The sequence below is a fragment of the Arachis stenosperma genome, chromosome 4 (assembly GCF_014773155.1).
Source record: "Arachis stenosperma cultivar V10309 chromosome 4, arast.V10309.gnm1.PFL2, whole genome shotgun sequence".
In the NCBI taxonomy this organism is placed as follows: Eukaryota; Viridiplantae; Streptophyta; class Magnoliopsida; order Fabales; family Fabaceae; genus Arachis; species Arachis stenosperma.
The window spans coordinates 133,374,352-133,390,272 of NC_080380.1; the positions used below are offsets into that span (position 1 = coordinate 133,374,352).

The 15,921-nt window shown below is 33.6% G+C and overlaps 1 protein-coding gene across 2 annotated transcripts; it reads right to left on the reverse strand.

The window, feature by feature from the left end:
* Positions 1 to 3,238: 3,238 nt before the first annotated feature.
* On the reverse strand, positions 3,239 to 14,102 carry LOC130976850 (uncharacterized). 2 transcript variants are annotated; one of them, XM_057901787.1, is made up of 6 exons: positions 14,067 to 14,102; positions 12,836 to 13,886; positions 5,655 to 5,828; positions 5,465 to 5,524; positions 4,921 to 5,351; positions 3,239 to 3,952 (listed from the first exon to the last, which is right to left on the reverse strand). In XM_057901787.1, the coding sequence occupies exons 2-6, from the start codon at positions 13,869 to 13,871 to the stop codon at positions 3,329 to 3,331; spliced, it is 2,325 nt and encodes a 774-aa protein (XP_057757770.1). In that variant the 5' UTR covers positions 13,872 to 13,886; positions 14,067 to 14,102; the 3' UTR covers positions 3,239 to 3,328. The 2 variants fall into 2 exon arrangements, with proteins under 2 accessions (XP_057757770.1, XP_057757769.1); XM_057901786.1 differs by lacking the exon at positions 14,067 to 14,102 and having other exon boundaries at positions 12,836 to 13,974.
* Between the last annotated feature and the right edge of the window lie 1,819 nt (positions 14,103 to 15,921).

Here is a 15,921-nt window from a genome sequence, read left to right on the forward strand (position 1 = left end):
TCTTTTAATAGCTTAATTAACAGATTTAAATCAAATCCTATTTTAACATAATATTTCTTAATCTTAATCGAAATTACATCTCTCAGGAGTGGACCGTACTAAGTATTGTTGGCGTTTAATTTCATAGGTTTGGCATTTAACTTGGGCTTTGAGTTTGGTCTTGGTGCTTAACTTAGATCCCAGGCATTGAACGCCATTTTTCTTACTTTCGTGGGCGTTAAACGTTAAGTTGTGGTATTAGATGCCAACTTGATTGTCTTTGAAGATGTTAAATGCCTAGCTTGATTTCATGGCGTTAAACGCCACTCTTGACATTGCACACTAGTTTGATTTGCTTTTTGGACATTGAACGCCCACACCAGTTTGATTGGCTTCTTTGGACATTAAACGCTTTGGACGTTAGACGTCAGTTCCTATGCTTTAGATTTGAATGATGCTTATTTTACTTGTTTTTTGGTTTTTTTTTTTATCTATATTTCATTAAAAATACTTAAAAAAATATATTAACAACAAAAAACACTTTAAATTAATCGATTTAGATAAAATAAATTGTAATTAACTTAAAAAAAATACAAAAAATTACTAAAAATAAAAAATACACACAAAAAAATACAAAAAAAATTACCAAAGATGCAAGCACATCATTTGATAAAGGTGAAAGAGTAAAGCTAGGGAACCAAAAGCATATCAGCCAAAATCCAGTCAAATACCTTTGGATGAATTCAAAATTTTTACGAGTTAATATATATGGATGTTTCTTCTATTAAGTATTAGAATGTTTCTTTTTCATATTAAATGGATGTTCTTTTATATATTTTTCGGATTTGTGATTGTTAGAAGTGGATAGATTAATGTGAAAAAAAAAGAGGAAGGTTTTTATAGGTTTTAATTAGGTTTACTTAATTAATTTAAAATTTTTTAAATTTTAAATTTAAAAAATTTAAAATTAATTAATTATTGATATAAATTAATATAATTTTGTTTAGTTTTTGGCTGATAAGCTTTTGGTTCCTTATACTTTTTCAAGGTGAAAATGAAAAAAATTAATGAAAAAGTTTTGGTTGTGCATGGTGGGAGATTATGATTGGGTGAAGACCGAGAAATCTGATCTTTTGTAGTTATAGTATAGCTATAAGGGGATAATGTTTTAGTATAATAGTTTTTTTATTTAAGGACAAAATAAATATTTTAAATATCAAACCATCAATTCTACTATATAATAAGTTGTTGTTCCAAAATAAAAAAAAATTGATTTTGAAATAAAACACAACTCATTAATCAAGAGAATAGAATTCATTTCTCTCATAAGAAAAAAGTTCCAAAGATTCTTGAAGCAAAAAAGAAAAAGAAAGAATGTAACCCACAAAAAAAAAAGACAAAATAAACAAGATGATTAAAGAATAAAGACAAAAGAAAAAGAGATGCGACGGTGAGAGGAGGAGGAGGACGTGACAGAGAGGTGGCCGATGACAGCTGGTGAAAGGAACTCGACAACCATTAGTGAGAGGACACAACTTAGAGAGGAGTAAGAAAACGATGGTTGCGATTCTCTTTGGCGCGCCGCATTTAACGAGAGGTCAGTGGGTGCCAGTGGAGGAGGGAGTCCATGGCAACGGCAGCAGCAGTTGCAGGTAGGGTGGAATTCAGCCTAGTTTAGTCAAGTCAGGACCAATTTATGTTTGATTCATGGAATTTGAACTCGATCCACCAAAAATTCACCACTAGATTGAGTTCACTAGCGGACTCAAAAATCATAAATATGATATATTATGCATATATATGAAAAAATGAAATGGTTTTACTCATTTAAATTTAGGATAATGTTAGGTAGATAAAAAAATAGCTAACTTGCCTTATTTATCATTTATTAATTGTTACGACAATTAATGAATGTTAAAAGGGGTAAATTACAACTATTTTTAGCTGATTTTTTTTTATTACCAAACATTTCTGTAAATTTAACTCATTTAATATATGAATTCAAATTTAGGCTTAATAATCTTGACTCACAAATTTATAATCTTAGCTTAATAAATTAACTAATCAAATCTCAAAGTAGCTTCACTAACTTCTAGCTTTATGAATGAGTACTTTGACATTGTCAACAATTTTTTAGATGACACAAAGATTTAACATAATTGAAAAAAAATAAATGGATAATTAACTATTTTTTATTTAAAACAATGAAAAACCTTTGGATAAATGTCACAGTATCTTGGTTATCTATACTTTTCTTTTAGGAAATATGTGTGGTGATAGTAAAAGTTAGGTGGTTAAAGTGGCCAAGAATAAATCTATTGGAACATTAAACAAATAATATTAAACACTTAATTAAAATGACAAATTATGAAGATAAATATGTAAAATCACAACCTTAATTAAAATTGAACAACTGGGTAACATAAGAAATTATTTTGATAAAAATAATTATAAAAAATTATAAGAGAGAAAGAATCATTTTTGTATTAGTTTTTTAAAATTATTTTAATAAAAATAATTATAAAAAATTATTTTAATAAAAATAATCATAAAAAATTATAAAAGAAAAAGAATTATTTTAGTGTTAGTTTTTCGAAATTACAAAAAAAGTTTACAAAAAAATAATTATAAAAAATTATTTTTTAAAAATAAAAATAATTAATAAAAATTTTAGTGTTATTTTTAGAAATTATTAAAAATAATAATAATAAAAAATAACTAAAAAACAAAAATAATTATAAAAAACATTTTAATAAAAATAATTATAAAAAATTATTTTTTAAAAATAAAAATAATAATAAAATAATAAATATAAATATAATTTAAAAAATTATTTATTATTTTTTATAATTATAAAAAATTATTTTAATAAAAATAATCATAAAAAATTATAAAAGAGAGAGAATCTTTTGATGTTAGTTTCTCAAAATTATCCTAACTAATTAGGTCCTTTAATCACCTTTAACTTTATATTAGATTTAATTTTTTTTGTCCTATCTCATTATTTTACTTGTAAGTCAAACTCATGTCACTTTTAATCATCAAAACTAATGCTACCAAAAAACTCTCTTTTTATATATTACTTTGATAACTAAAATAAATAATGTCAGTTTTTAATTATAATTTAAACAAAAGTAATAAGTGCATATTATGCACTCTTTCATGCTATGAATACAGTTTTTAATTATAATTTAAACAAAAGTAATAAGTACATATTATGCACTCTTTCATGCTATGAATATCAAATTCATGTCATGCATAGTGTACACCAATAATATTTTCCCAGCCGGGGTTTTGGGGGGGGATGGGGAGGGGGGTTGGGGACAATGAACGATAATAATATTATTAATTAGGGTGGACTCTTCTTCTTCTTCTGCATAGCCGTGAGCAAATTAGGTTTCAAGGTGGATTTCAAAATCTCTAACGAGAGAGTCAACAATGTAGGAATAAGAACCAATACTGGAATAATGGCAAGTGACATGGCTGCAATCACAACACCACGGTATCCCTTGAGCATCATAGAAAGTGCGGAAACAAAAGCTATCATCATGGATGCAACGGAAAAGAAGAGAGTGATAAGGCCAAACAGCAACTTGAGGGGCAAGCTTCTGAGAAAATCTTTTTCGGCATAACGCGATGTAAGGATTCCAATAAAGATTAAGACAGAAGAAGAGGAAGTAATGAGAGATACTGCATCAGCTAAAATGAAGATATTAAAAATAAAAGTGCTTTTTTTTAAGAAAATTGGTATGCCGGTATTTTGGTCATTTCCTCCCGGGACAGTGAAGGCTGCGGCAAACATGATGGTGATAATGAGAGTGCCCACAAGTGTGAAAGAACCTGCCGTATCTCTTGCCCATTTTTCTCCAGATTTCAACAGATCCTCATGATTTTTGGTAAATACTTCACGGGGCTTCTTGCCGTCAGCATTTTTTGCTTCTTTGCACTTGGGAGGCACTATTTCCGCCACCGCCTGCATCCAGTGACAATCCATACTTTATGTCTCTCCAATTTTCTAAGAGATTTTTTTTTCGAGGACTGCTATTTATATAAATAAAAATATATTTTATATTTTAATAAGAGAATCACTCAAATAAAGATGTTAAAAATATCTTTTATAAAGATATTTTTTAATAATTAAAATTCAACACATATAATCGATTAAATTGAGTTATTTTTATTAAAATTAGATGGGATAAATCAATTTAGCTAAAAAACTAATAAATTAAATTGTGAATCGATTTAAATTAATAATTTTTTATAGAAAATGACTACAATATTACTATTATAAAAAATAACTAAAATATCCTTAGTTTATATATATATATATATATATATATATATATAAATTTTAAAAACTCTAAATTCTAATCTTATAATGGCAGAGAAGTAAAAGGACTAGAATTTAGGATTTTTAAAATTAATATATATAATAGAAATATTTTAGTTATTTTTTATAATAAGGGTGTTGTAGTCATTTTTATAAAAAAATAATATTAATTTAGATAAGTTTAAAATTTGATTCACTATTTTTTCGGTCAAATTAATTTATCTAACCTAATTTCGACAAAAATAACACGATTTAATTGATTATATGTGTTAAATTTTAATTATTAAAAAACATCATCAACAAAGATATTTTAGACGTCTTTATCTGAGTGGCTCCCATATTTTAATACACATAATATTGAGTGAACTATAACTCAAATGTCATAGTCTCTTCTCCTCACCTAGAGGACTAGAAGTGAGTCTCAAACCTGCGATTTCTTAGGTAAATATGAAGAGACTATATTATTTGAACTATAACTCATTGATATATGAGATATACCTTAATCTTTTCTGTATGTATGAAGTGTATTAAAAATGTGATTAAATATTTAAATACATAAATTTATTCAATATTATATATATCCAGGAGGAATGTGCAGTTAGTTTATTTACCATATACCAATGGAGTTCTCTTTGCATTTGAAGAGCAGCATTGGATCTACTGCCTAAGTCAGAAGAAGGACCTAACTCGGCTGCCAAGTGCAACATGTTATTGTTAAACACATCTAAACGGGATGCAAACATTTCTCTTCGCCCCCCAATTTCATGAATGAGTCTGAACACCTTCTCTTGACGATTCAAAATCGCATGAGAAAATATATCTCTTCTGTTTTTGTCCATGGCCCATAGAAGATTAGGGTTTGCATGCCTCATTGATTTAATGATCTCAATAATTCCAGACTTAGCTGCCTGTAACATTGTGTCGTAAGCTGAACACTCATGTATCCTTGCTTCACTTAAATCTGATATTCTCATGCTCAGGCATCTAAGAATCTCAAGTACTAAATGATGGTCCTTTTTCATATCGTATATTTTCTCACTTCCTGAAAGTGTTGAAAATTGAAAATCTTGAAAGGGCCTTAATTATTGATCTAGAGTTATTAGTTAGGTAATTACGTTGCTAGTTCTCACATAAGCCAAAGGCAAAAGTACGTACCAGGAAGCTTTCGAAGTATTATAGTTTGAGCGACGTGTTTAACTTGTTCAAGAAGTGCGCCTAATAAAAAAATGGAAAAGAACATACATGAGATTTCGCATTTTAAATTTTGAAGACAATAAATAATATGCATGTATATATATAAAGTATGAATTTACTCATACTTTAAAGTTGCTACGATTCAACTTACTTAATTGTTTTACGAGCAATAAGACTGAAATTGCCCTGAAGATTCTGCCCAAAGGGTGAGTTGCAATAAAATCTGCCCAGCTATTTGAAAATGAGTTCTCGTCTTCTGGTTCAGCATATAATAGGATCTTGATTCTTTTGTCATTAAGGACCATGTGTGCCTGTGGCTTCGTTGCTGTGTGAGAAAGAGATATAGATTAGTATAATTTGATAAAAATGTTATTTATTTTATTAACTCTTTTGTTACGTATTACAAGAAGAAATATTATAAATTTATCAATCCAATTTAGAAAGAATTAGTTTCATCACGAGTTGAATTATTTAAATGGTTTATTTTAGTTGGACGAATTAATACTAAATACTATCTAAATAAATTATGTGTGATTAAACAAAGGGATATTGCATGCGTATTATGTAGGAACGAAATAAAAATAGAGCAATGTTAGGGGCGAGCAATTTTGGTGATTAGTAGTCATTAAATAGTCATCAATGATGATTTAATAGTGTGAGATTGGTATAAAATTTTATCCAATGACTCGCCTTTCTCTACTGATTACATGCTGTTCAAAATTTAATAAAATTGCTGGTCCTAAACTTTTACATAAAAATATTACAACATTTATTTGTTACTTTTGACTACTTTACTTGGTAGGTATAACCGTGAACCATCCTAAGAATCATAGAGCAACTTTTATTTGAGAGTTGAAGAGTTGTGCCAATAAAAAAGTATACGTGCAAAAAAAAGTTAACTGGTTTCTTTTTTTGTTGTGTGGAATGTTTGATTGAGAAGGAATGAAGTTGTATTTTAGGACAAGCCAGCAAAAGTGATAGATTGCATTGATAGGTCGATCATATACTCTAGAGAGTAAAGTGATAGCTAGTGCGTTGATGATTATCCCAGAAATAATTTCTGTCAAAAAAAAAAAAAAACTATGCCAGAAATAACATAGGAATATTTTAGGTGTTTTAATTCTTGTTACTTTATTATTTGTTATGGTTGGTCTGTATGCTTCTCCCACGTGTGTTGAACTTTCTTCTTTCTTTTCGTTTTTAAAAAAAAAAGTTGAGTGTCTTTATTTTGTTCCTTTAAACTTTTCGTTCTTTTGCAACATTATGTTAGTTAGCTATTAATTAAAGTAGTTTATTTGTTACCTGACATATGAGTTGAGAGACTAACAAACTAACCATTTAGTTACTAAATAGTTGAATTAGTTAGCTAGTGGAGATATTTATCACAAAGTGGTTAGAGTGTTATGCGTGTGTATGATAATATAGTGTGTGAGTGAACCTCATTGTATCTATGCTTGTATATAAGGCTTGTCATGCCTCACAGTTAGTTGAGTTTTGCCATTTTCTGATTCAAGTCACATTTCCATCTTTCTCTTCTCTGTTTTCTCTGAGCCTGCACATTCTCTTGCTGCTCTCACTGCACCTTCAACATGGTGCGGTGAGCGTGGACCCAAAGAGGGTAGCATGTGCAAGAAACAAGGAATTGAGGAGGAAAAGGCTTGATCTCCGTGCCTCAATCATCAATTCGAAGAGCACAGAACTCCAATTTCACAAATTAGTGAAATTAGGGGAGAAATGGCGGAACCATTCGCTGCAAACTCGGGTTCGTCACATTCTGCGGTAGAGTTACAAAGAATTACTGAAGTTCTGAATCAAATCGCGTCAATTCAAGCCCAACTAACTCGGAACAGCGCCAATCCGAGTCAAGATCCAACAAACCCTTACTTTCTTCATCCTTCTGAGAGCGCTGGTACTCCTCTTATCCCTGCTATTTTGGATGGCAAGAACTATGGCTCTTGGAGTAGATCGATGTTATTGGCATTGAAATCTAAGAATAAATTGAAATTCATAGATGGTAGTTTACCAAAGCCTGATGAAAATGATAGTGTGTTCGAATCTTGGGAAAGATGCAATACCTACGTCGTAGCCTGGATAAACCTCTCGTTAAGCCCTAGCATTTCGCAATCGGTAATATGGATGAACGTTGCTAGCGATCTATGGAATGACCTAAAACGCAGGTATTATCATGGTGACAGATTTCGGGTGGCAGAATTGCATGAGGAGTTTTATGCAGTTAGACAAGGAGACATGGATGTCACAACCTATTTCACTAAATTGAGATCAATTTGGGAAGACATAGAGAATTTCAGGATGATTCCTTCATGTGAATGTGGAAAGGATTGCAAGTGTGGTTTAGGTGTTACGAGAAGATACAAGTCTAAGGATCAAGTTACCCGTTTCTTGAGGGGTTTGAACGACCAGTACTCGGCTGTAAGGTCCCAAATTATGCTCATGGATCCCCTCCCCAATATCCACACAGCTCTTTCAATGCTATCTCAGCAGGAAAGACAGCAACATAGCTTGGAACCTATCTCAACTGATAGACTCGTGGCATACTCTGCAACTTCCTCAAACACTATGGACTTCAGTCAGAATAGAGGAAGAGGAAGAGGTAGAGGAGGTAGGCAACAAGCTGGAGGGAGAGGTGGTCGAGGAAGACAACAAGGGAGAATGCAGTGTTCACACTGTGAAAAATTGGGACACACCGTAGAGACATGCTATAAAAAGCATGGCCTTCCACCACACTTGAGGCAAAGGAATGGTGGAGAAGCTGCTGTAAACATAATAGCCACAGCAGATACTGAGGTTGCAAATGGAGAACTCAGTATGCAGTTGGGAGAGTCCGAGACTTCCAATTCTGGATTTACTGCAGAACAGAAAGAAGCTTTATTGGCATTACTTCACACTCATGAACTAAGGAACATTCATAGTACCAGCCAAATTGTGACTTCACAGCAGTCACCACCTCATCAAGGTAATTTGGTGCATGTTTTGCATTTCAAAACAAGTGTTAAAGCCTTAAACATTTCAAAACAAAAGTGCAAATCCTGGGTAATTGATATGGGTGCTACAGATCACGTATCATATACCTTGGATGATTTTCAAAGCTATCAACAAATAGATCCAATTATTGTAAAACTCCCAAATGGTTCTTACACTACAAGTAGTATAATTGGAACTATTATATTTTCTGAAAAATTGTATTTGAAAAATGCATTATACATTCCTTCATTCAATTTCAAGCTAATTTCAGTATCCAAGCTTACAGCCACACTACATTGCACTATGAACTTTTCTGAAAAATTGTGTGAGATACAGGACTGTAGCTCCTTGAGGATGATTGGCAAAGCTGAGGTTGTTGGAGGCCTCTACACACTCAATAAGGAACATTCATTGCATACAAATTCTGCACCATACATCATGAGCATTCAAGGCACTCAGGATAGAAGTCTTTGGCATTGTAGGTTAGGGCATCCATCATTAAATAGCTTGAAATCAATACAAAAAATTTATCATTTCACTACTTGTAATGACACTGAGATATTACCCTGCAACGCTTGCCACTTGGCAAAGCAAAGAAAGCTGCCATTTGCAGCAAGTAATAAGATTGCATCATATTGCCTAGAACTCATTCATGTGGATATCTGGGGACCTTTGTCTATTTTGTCCACCGGGGGTCATAAGTATTTTTTAACAATAGTGGATGACAAGTCTAGGTACACTTGGTTGTATTTCATGAAAGCTAAATCAGAAGCCACAAATTTGTTAAAATCTTTTGTCAACTTTGCTAAAACACAATTTAATCAAACTGTAAAAAAGGTGAGAACTGACAATGGACCTGAATTTTTAATGCCAGATTACTATGCATCCAGTGGCATAATTCATCAAAGAACATGTGTTGAGACCCCTCAACAAAATGGCATTGTTGAAAGGAAACATCAACATGTTCTTGCTGTAACCAGGGCCCTCTTATTTCACTCAAACATTCCTAAGTGCTATTGGAATTATGCCACTGCACATGCAATTCACTTGATAAATAGGCTGCCATCTATTTTCTTAAAAAATCAGTCACCCTACCAGATTTTGCACCATTCCTTGCCCCCTATATCCCAGTTGAGAGTCTTTGGGTGTTTAGCATATGCTAATACCATTACGGCAGGGAGAAAAAAACTTGACCCAAGGGCAAGGAAGTGCAGTTTTTTGGGATTTAGGGAAGGCATTAAAGGTTTTGTTCTGTTAGATCTTTGCTCAAATGAAATTTTTGTGTCCAGAGATGTAAATATTTATGAAACTATTTTTCCTTTCACCAAAATGGTTGATACACCTTCACATCCTATATCATCACGGATTCATTCCATGCCTGACCTTTTCACATATGATACACATTCATACACTTTACCACAAGTCGAGCATCCACACACACACGACTATCTGCCTGAACAGCAGATTTCTGCACCTACTCCACTAACACAGAGCACCACACACGTCATTGATCCATGCATCAGTAATGATTTAAACAGAGACACAACTGAACATACATATATAGATCCTGTTCATACCATTGACTCTCAACATCTTATTCCTTTACGAAGGTCCACAAGAGAGCATAGGAAACCTGCATATCTTAAAGACTTCCAGTGCATGAGTGTCTCCACAGCCCCACCAAGCAAATATCCCCTCACACACTTCTTATGTTATAATGCACTTTCAGCATCACATAGAGCCTTCTCCCTAGTCATCTCCACTGACAAAGAACCAAGGTCCTATGAGGATGCCGTAGCTCATGCTTGTTGGAGGAATGCCATCAAAGATGAACTCGATGCACTACAGCATCTACAGACTTGGGAAATTCAAGCTCTCCCTCCTGGCAAGAAAGCCATCGGCTGCAAATGGGTTTTTAAGCTCAAACACAACCCCGATGGGAGCATTGAAAGACATAAGGCGCGACTCGTCGCGAAAGGATTCACTCAAGTACCCGGCATTGACTACCTCAATACTTTTAGTCCTGTTTTAAAGCTCAGCACGCTTCGCGTCGTACTTGCATTGGCTGCTGCCAAAGGTTGGTTTCTTAAGCAGATTGACGTCAACACGGCTTTCCTTCATGGTGAGTTGGAGGAAGAGGTCTATATGCGCATCCCCCCCGGGTTGGATGCCCCGCCCAATCATGTTTGCAAGCTGCGGAAGTCCCTTTATGGCCTGAAACAGGCGAGCCGACAGTGGAACAACATGTTGAAATCTGTTCTATTAGAGAGTGGGTACAGCCAATCAATGTCTGATCACAGCTTGTTTACCAAACACCAAAGCAGTGGCTTCACTGCACTACTGGTTTACGTAGACGATGTGGTGTTGGCAGGGAATGACATGAGTGAAATCAATTCCATTAAGGCATTGTTGCATGAGAAATTTCGTATCAAGGACATTGGTGATTTAAAGTTCTTCCTAGGGATGGAAGTTGCTCGAAGCAGGGAAGGCATTGCTTTATACCAACGGAAATATGCCTTGGATTTATTACGAGACTCTGGAATGGAGGCGTGCAAACCAGCTTCGACCCCAATGGATTATGGCACTAAGTTGACAAAAGATGAAGGGGAATTACTACCTGACAACAGCGCGTATAGGAAGTTAATTGGCAAACTCTTTTACCTGGCTAACACAAGGCCAGAAATCAGTTTTGCAATTGGCAAGCTCAGCCAATTTCTTGAAAAACCAACCACTTTACACCTCAAGGCAGCATATAGAATTTTGAGATACATCAAGATGGCACCTGCAACTGGGTTGTTCTTCCCGTCCAAATCTGACCTGCTAGTATCAGAATTTAGTGATTCTGATTGGGCAGCGTGCCCTGACTCACGAAGATCCATATCTGCCTACTGTTTTTACATTGGGAATTCAATTATTTCATGGAAAAGTAAGAAGCAAACGACTGTGGCATCATCTTCTGCTGAAGCAGAATATCGAGCGTTGGCCTCAGCCACTAGAGAAGCAATTTGGCTAAAGAAAGTCCTAAGTGACTTGGGTTTTGAGCTGGAGAAACCTATAAGTCTATACTGTGATAGCCAAGCAGCCATCCACATTGCTCACAATCCAGTTTTTCACGAACGAACGAAGCATATTGAGGTTGATTGCCATGTGGTAAGAGACAAGGTGATGGAGAAACTCATCCACCTACTTCCTATCTCGACTCATGAACAAATAGCAGACCTATTGACAAAGCCACTTGCACCAAAAACCTTCTCCACTCTCTACGGCAAGTTAGGACTACTAGACATTTGTACTCCTAACTTGAGGGAAGGTGTTACCTGACATATGAGTTGAGAGACTAACAAACTAACCATTTAGTTACTAAATAGCTGAATTAGTTAGCTAGTGGAGATATTTATCACAAAGTGGTTAGAGTGCTATGCGTGTGTATGATAATATAGTGTGTGAGTGAACCTCATTGTATCTATGCTTGTATATAAGGCTTGTCATGCCTCACAGTTAGTTGAGTTTTGCCATTTTCTGATTCAAGTCACATTTCCATCTTTCTCTTCTCTGTTTTCTCTGAGTCTGCACATTCTCTTGCTGCTCTCGCTGCACCTTCAACATTATTTTATAAGGAAACGGTTTTTAAGTCTAAAAGAAACTCACAATTATATATAAATTGCTGCCACCGACTAAGCTGGATACCACTGGGAAATGATGAAGGCATGTGAGCTAATGCATGTACCAATTTCTAGTTCTTTGGGGTTATTAGTCAGAGGTATCTCCTCATAACGTCGGTGTTGGAGCAGTAAGGCGGGAATATCTGAAAATGCATAGTATAGCTCAAGCGAAATAATAACAGATATTTAACTTCTTTTTCTCATCGAAACAATTGTGGTTAGTTTTCACTTATTTCCTAAGTTCACAAACTATTTTCTTTTAGTTTCACTCTGTTTTCTTTTTTTCTTTTGAAATAATTTTAACACCACTAACCCAAAACAAAAACAGGAGGGGGCAAGTCATTATGGACAAGTATAACTTTCAAACCAGTCAAACGAACACAAACAAATTGCACACCTAAGTCTAAAACACAAAAAACATAAAATTGTATTTTACAATTAAGAAAAAAAAATTAATACTATTTTTGTGTATATCTCTTAATAATTATCAAAATTTTTATTTTTTTACTACATCTTTCCAATTATTTATAATAAAAAATACATATTAACATTTATCCAAAACAAATAATATACAATTGTATATAGGTTGTATTTATATAAAATTAATAATTAAAATTATTTAAAGATAATTTAATAATGACTTCTCACCTATTATCATCACAAGTAAAGTGTATAATATATCACTCACCAAATATTTCAGCAGAGATGCATCGTTTGAGAAGCATAAGGCAGTAGTGGCAACCGTTATCGAAGAGAACGTCAATGGGAGTTTGGGAGAAGAGATACCTAGTCATCTTTTTGTGACCACTCGCTGATGCTAAAAGTACCGGAATCTCCCCTCTGCCTTTGTTAACATCCTCATCCTCAACCCCATCCCCCTCCATTTTCTGATCATTTTCTTTATTACCATCGTCGTCGCCATCCTCCCCCTTTTTCTCGTTTGTTTCACCTTCTTCACCATCCTCATCAGTAGTAGTCTTGTTATCGGTTGATTCAGCATCCCCGTTTGTATCATTTTTAGGATCAGTACTAGTTTTGCCGTCGTCATCACCGGCTTTGATTTGGATGGTTAGCAGCTCCTTTCCTCCTTTACGAACCATCCTCTCTGCCATGTCTACATTGTCGGTTAATTTAGCAGCAAGAGCAAGAACCGTGTATCCATTTTTGTCTTGCATCTTCAGCAACCGTTTGTTCCCCATGCTAACCAACTCCTTTGCAATCTCCTCTTGTCCTGAAGCCACTGCAATGTGAAGTACCGTCCTCCCCGTAGAGGATGCAATTTCGAAAATATCATCAGGGTTACTGTTGATTGAAGATTTCGCTTCATCCCACTGGCCTCTCATCACGTTATCGTGGAGATCATAATAAGATGCTTCACTACCGCCGTGTCCTTGCTCGATATCTGGGAACGCTCTAACGTCCTCGCTGAAGGAGATCTTCAAGTGATTCCATGCTTCTCTGGCTTTCTTGAATGTTCTTATTTTCGACAGATTCTCTGACCCACACGCCAGTTGAATGGCGTGTAAAGCCTTTGCGTTCTTCAGTCTCCACTCGTCATCTTTTTCACTATTGTGATCTGGTTTTTTTGGATCAGCCTCAACAATTCCATGCCAGAGGCCTTGCCCTACAAGATAGTTCTCCACCAGAGCGCTCCAATTCTCGTAATTATCTTTTCTCAGTGCTTCAAGAACGATCCCTGTTGACGCAATACCAGTTCCTGCCATTGTTTTATGTCTGATCTGTTCTTCTCATAAAACACAAGATCAATTGACGACGCTACTTAATTAAAGCACTTTCGATGTTCAAAAATTGGGACTTATAAGAATTTCGAAATCAGCGAATTGATATAACATTAGATAATCAGAGATAGATCAGATGGTAACCATGACAATTTATAATTAAGGGGAGAATGATAGTACCTTGGCCTCTTCACTTGGTCCAACGAAAGTAGTATCATGATAGGTATACTCGAAAAATCAATTATTAAATTAATTATTTATATTAAATAGATATGTTAAAATATAAAATTTGGTAAGAATTAAGGTGAAATTGACTTTACCTGAAATTGATACTTGAGAGCCATTATAAGAAAATTTAGTCAAATCAGTCAAATCATCTAACGGCTTTCAAATATCAACTTCACGTGAAATCAACTGCACCTGAATTTTCACCATAAAATATATATAAAAATAAATTAAATTATATATATATATTTATAATAAAAATTTACGTGTAGATATTTTTCTGCAAAACTGTCATTTGAAAATAATTTGATATGTTTGATTAAATTATTATCTAACGACTTTTAATTATTAACTTTATATGAAAACAATTGCATATAAAGATTCACGTATACTTATATAACATTATTTATAAATTCGATACTTGAAAGATTTAGCCACAAACAAAAAAGTCCTTAAAAGATGTTATCGATAAAACAATTCTTGAATGATTTTAAAATATAACAAAAAGAACCAATAAATATTATGATTTTTGTAAGTAATAACAAAAAATTTTTATATTTAACAAACGGAACAAAATTTGATTTCTAAATTTTTTTTATTTTTCAAAAAAATATAGTCATTCACAATAATTTTTTTTAAAAAAATTTATTTGACAAAAAATTATCAAATTTTAAGGATGAAAAAATTCTTATTTTTTTAATAATTATTGTATAAATTTGTATCAGCATTTGATCTCTAAAGTTATTTTTTTAGAATATATATTTTAATATTTTAATATCTAATTTTTAAGTCATATTTTTAACTCTTTTGGGAGTTTATTTATCATTAATATTTTTTGGGGTTTGTTTTGTTAATTTTCAAATACCATTTTAAAATTTTACTTATATATAAATACATAGTAACTGATTTGATAATTGATTTCATGTGTATATATCATGCAAATTTTATATTTTGCAAACAATAATAAAATTAAAATAAAACACAAATGGTAATTCCAAATCTAATATTTAAAAGCGAAATCTACTGTTTTTATGAGTATTTTATGACTATCAGTTTTATGTGCATCAAAATTTTTCACATATCATTAAAGAAGATGGCAAAATTCGCATAGTCATAAATATGTAGATGAAAATAAATGGATTTGGTTAGCAAACGAAATTAAAACACACTTCACAAAATTTCAAATAAAGCGCTCGAAAATCATAAAGATAGGAAAAATTTTAAAATAATTAAATAGCAAATGAAATTAATAAAGTAACATCAAAAGAAGTAAGGAGTTAAACCATGGTTCTGAAAATCGAACCGGACTGACCAGTTCAACTGGAATAATTGAAAACCGGTCATCTAATCGATCCGGATAAGGTCAAAAATTGCTTGGTAAAAAATCGATGAAAAATCGGTCGAATCGGCAGTCAATCGGTGAACCGACAGAATCATCTGATTTTTTAGCCAAATTTTGGTTTGAAAGTAATACCCCTAAACAGCGTCGTTTTGTCTCTTAAAAAAAAAGAAAGAAAGGCTAAACTAAACAAAGCTGTTGAACCCTAAATTAATCACCTCCCTCTCTACATATTTTTCTTCCCTCTTCTCACCCACCTCTCACCGCTCCTCTCTCTCCGTGCTCTCCGTCCGACGACCCACCGTTCGACAAGCTGACCACCATTCTTACCTTCGCTCTTCTCTTCTCGCTTCTCCTCTTCCCTTCGAACGCTTCTGCCCCCCCCCCCTCGGGCTCTCGTCACTGCCACAGAGAGAAGCTAAATCTCTCTGCCCTGCATCGTTCCGCCTCTCGCGCCGCTCTCTGCACCGC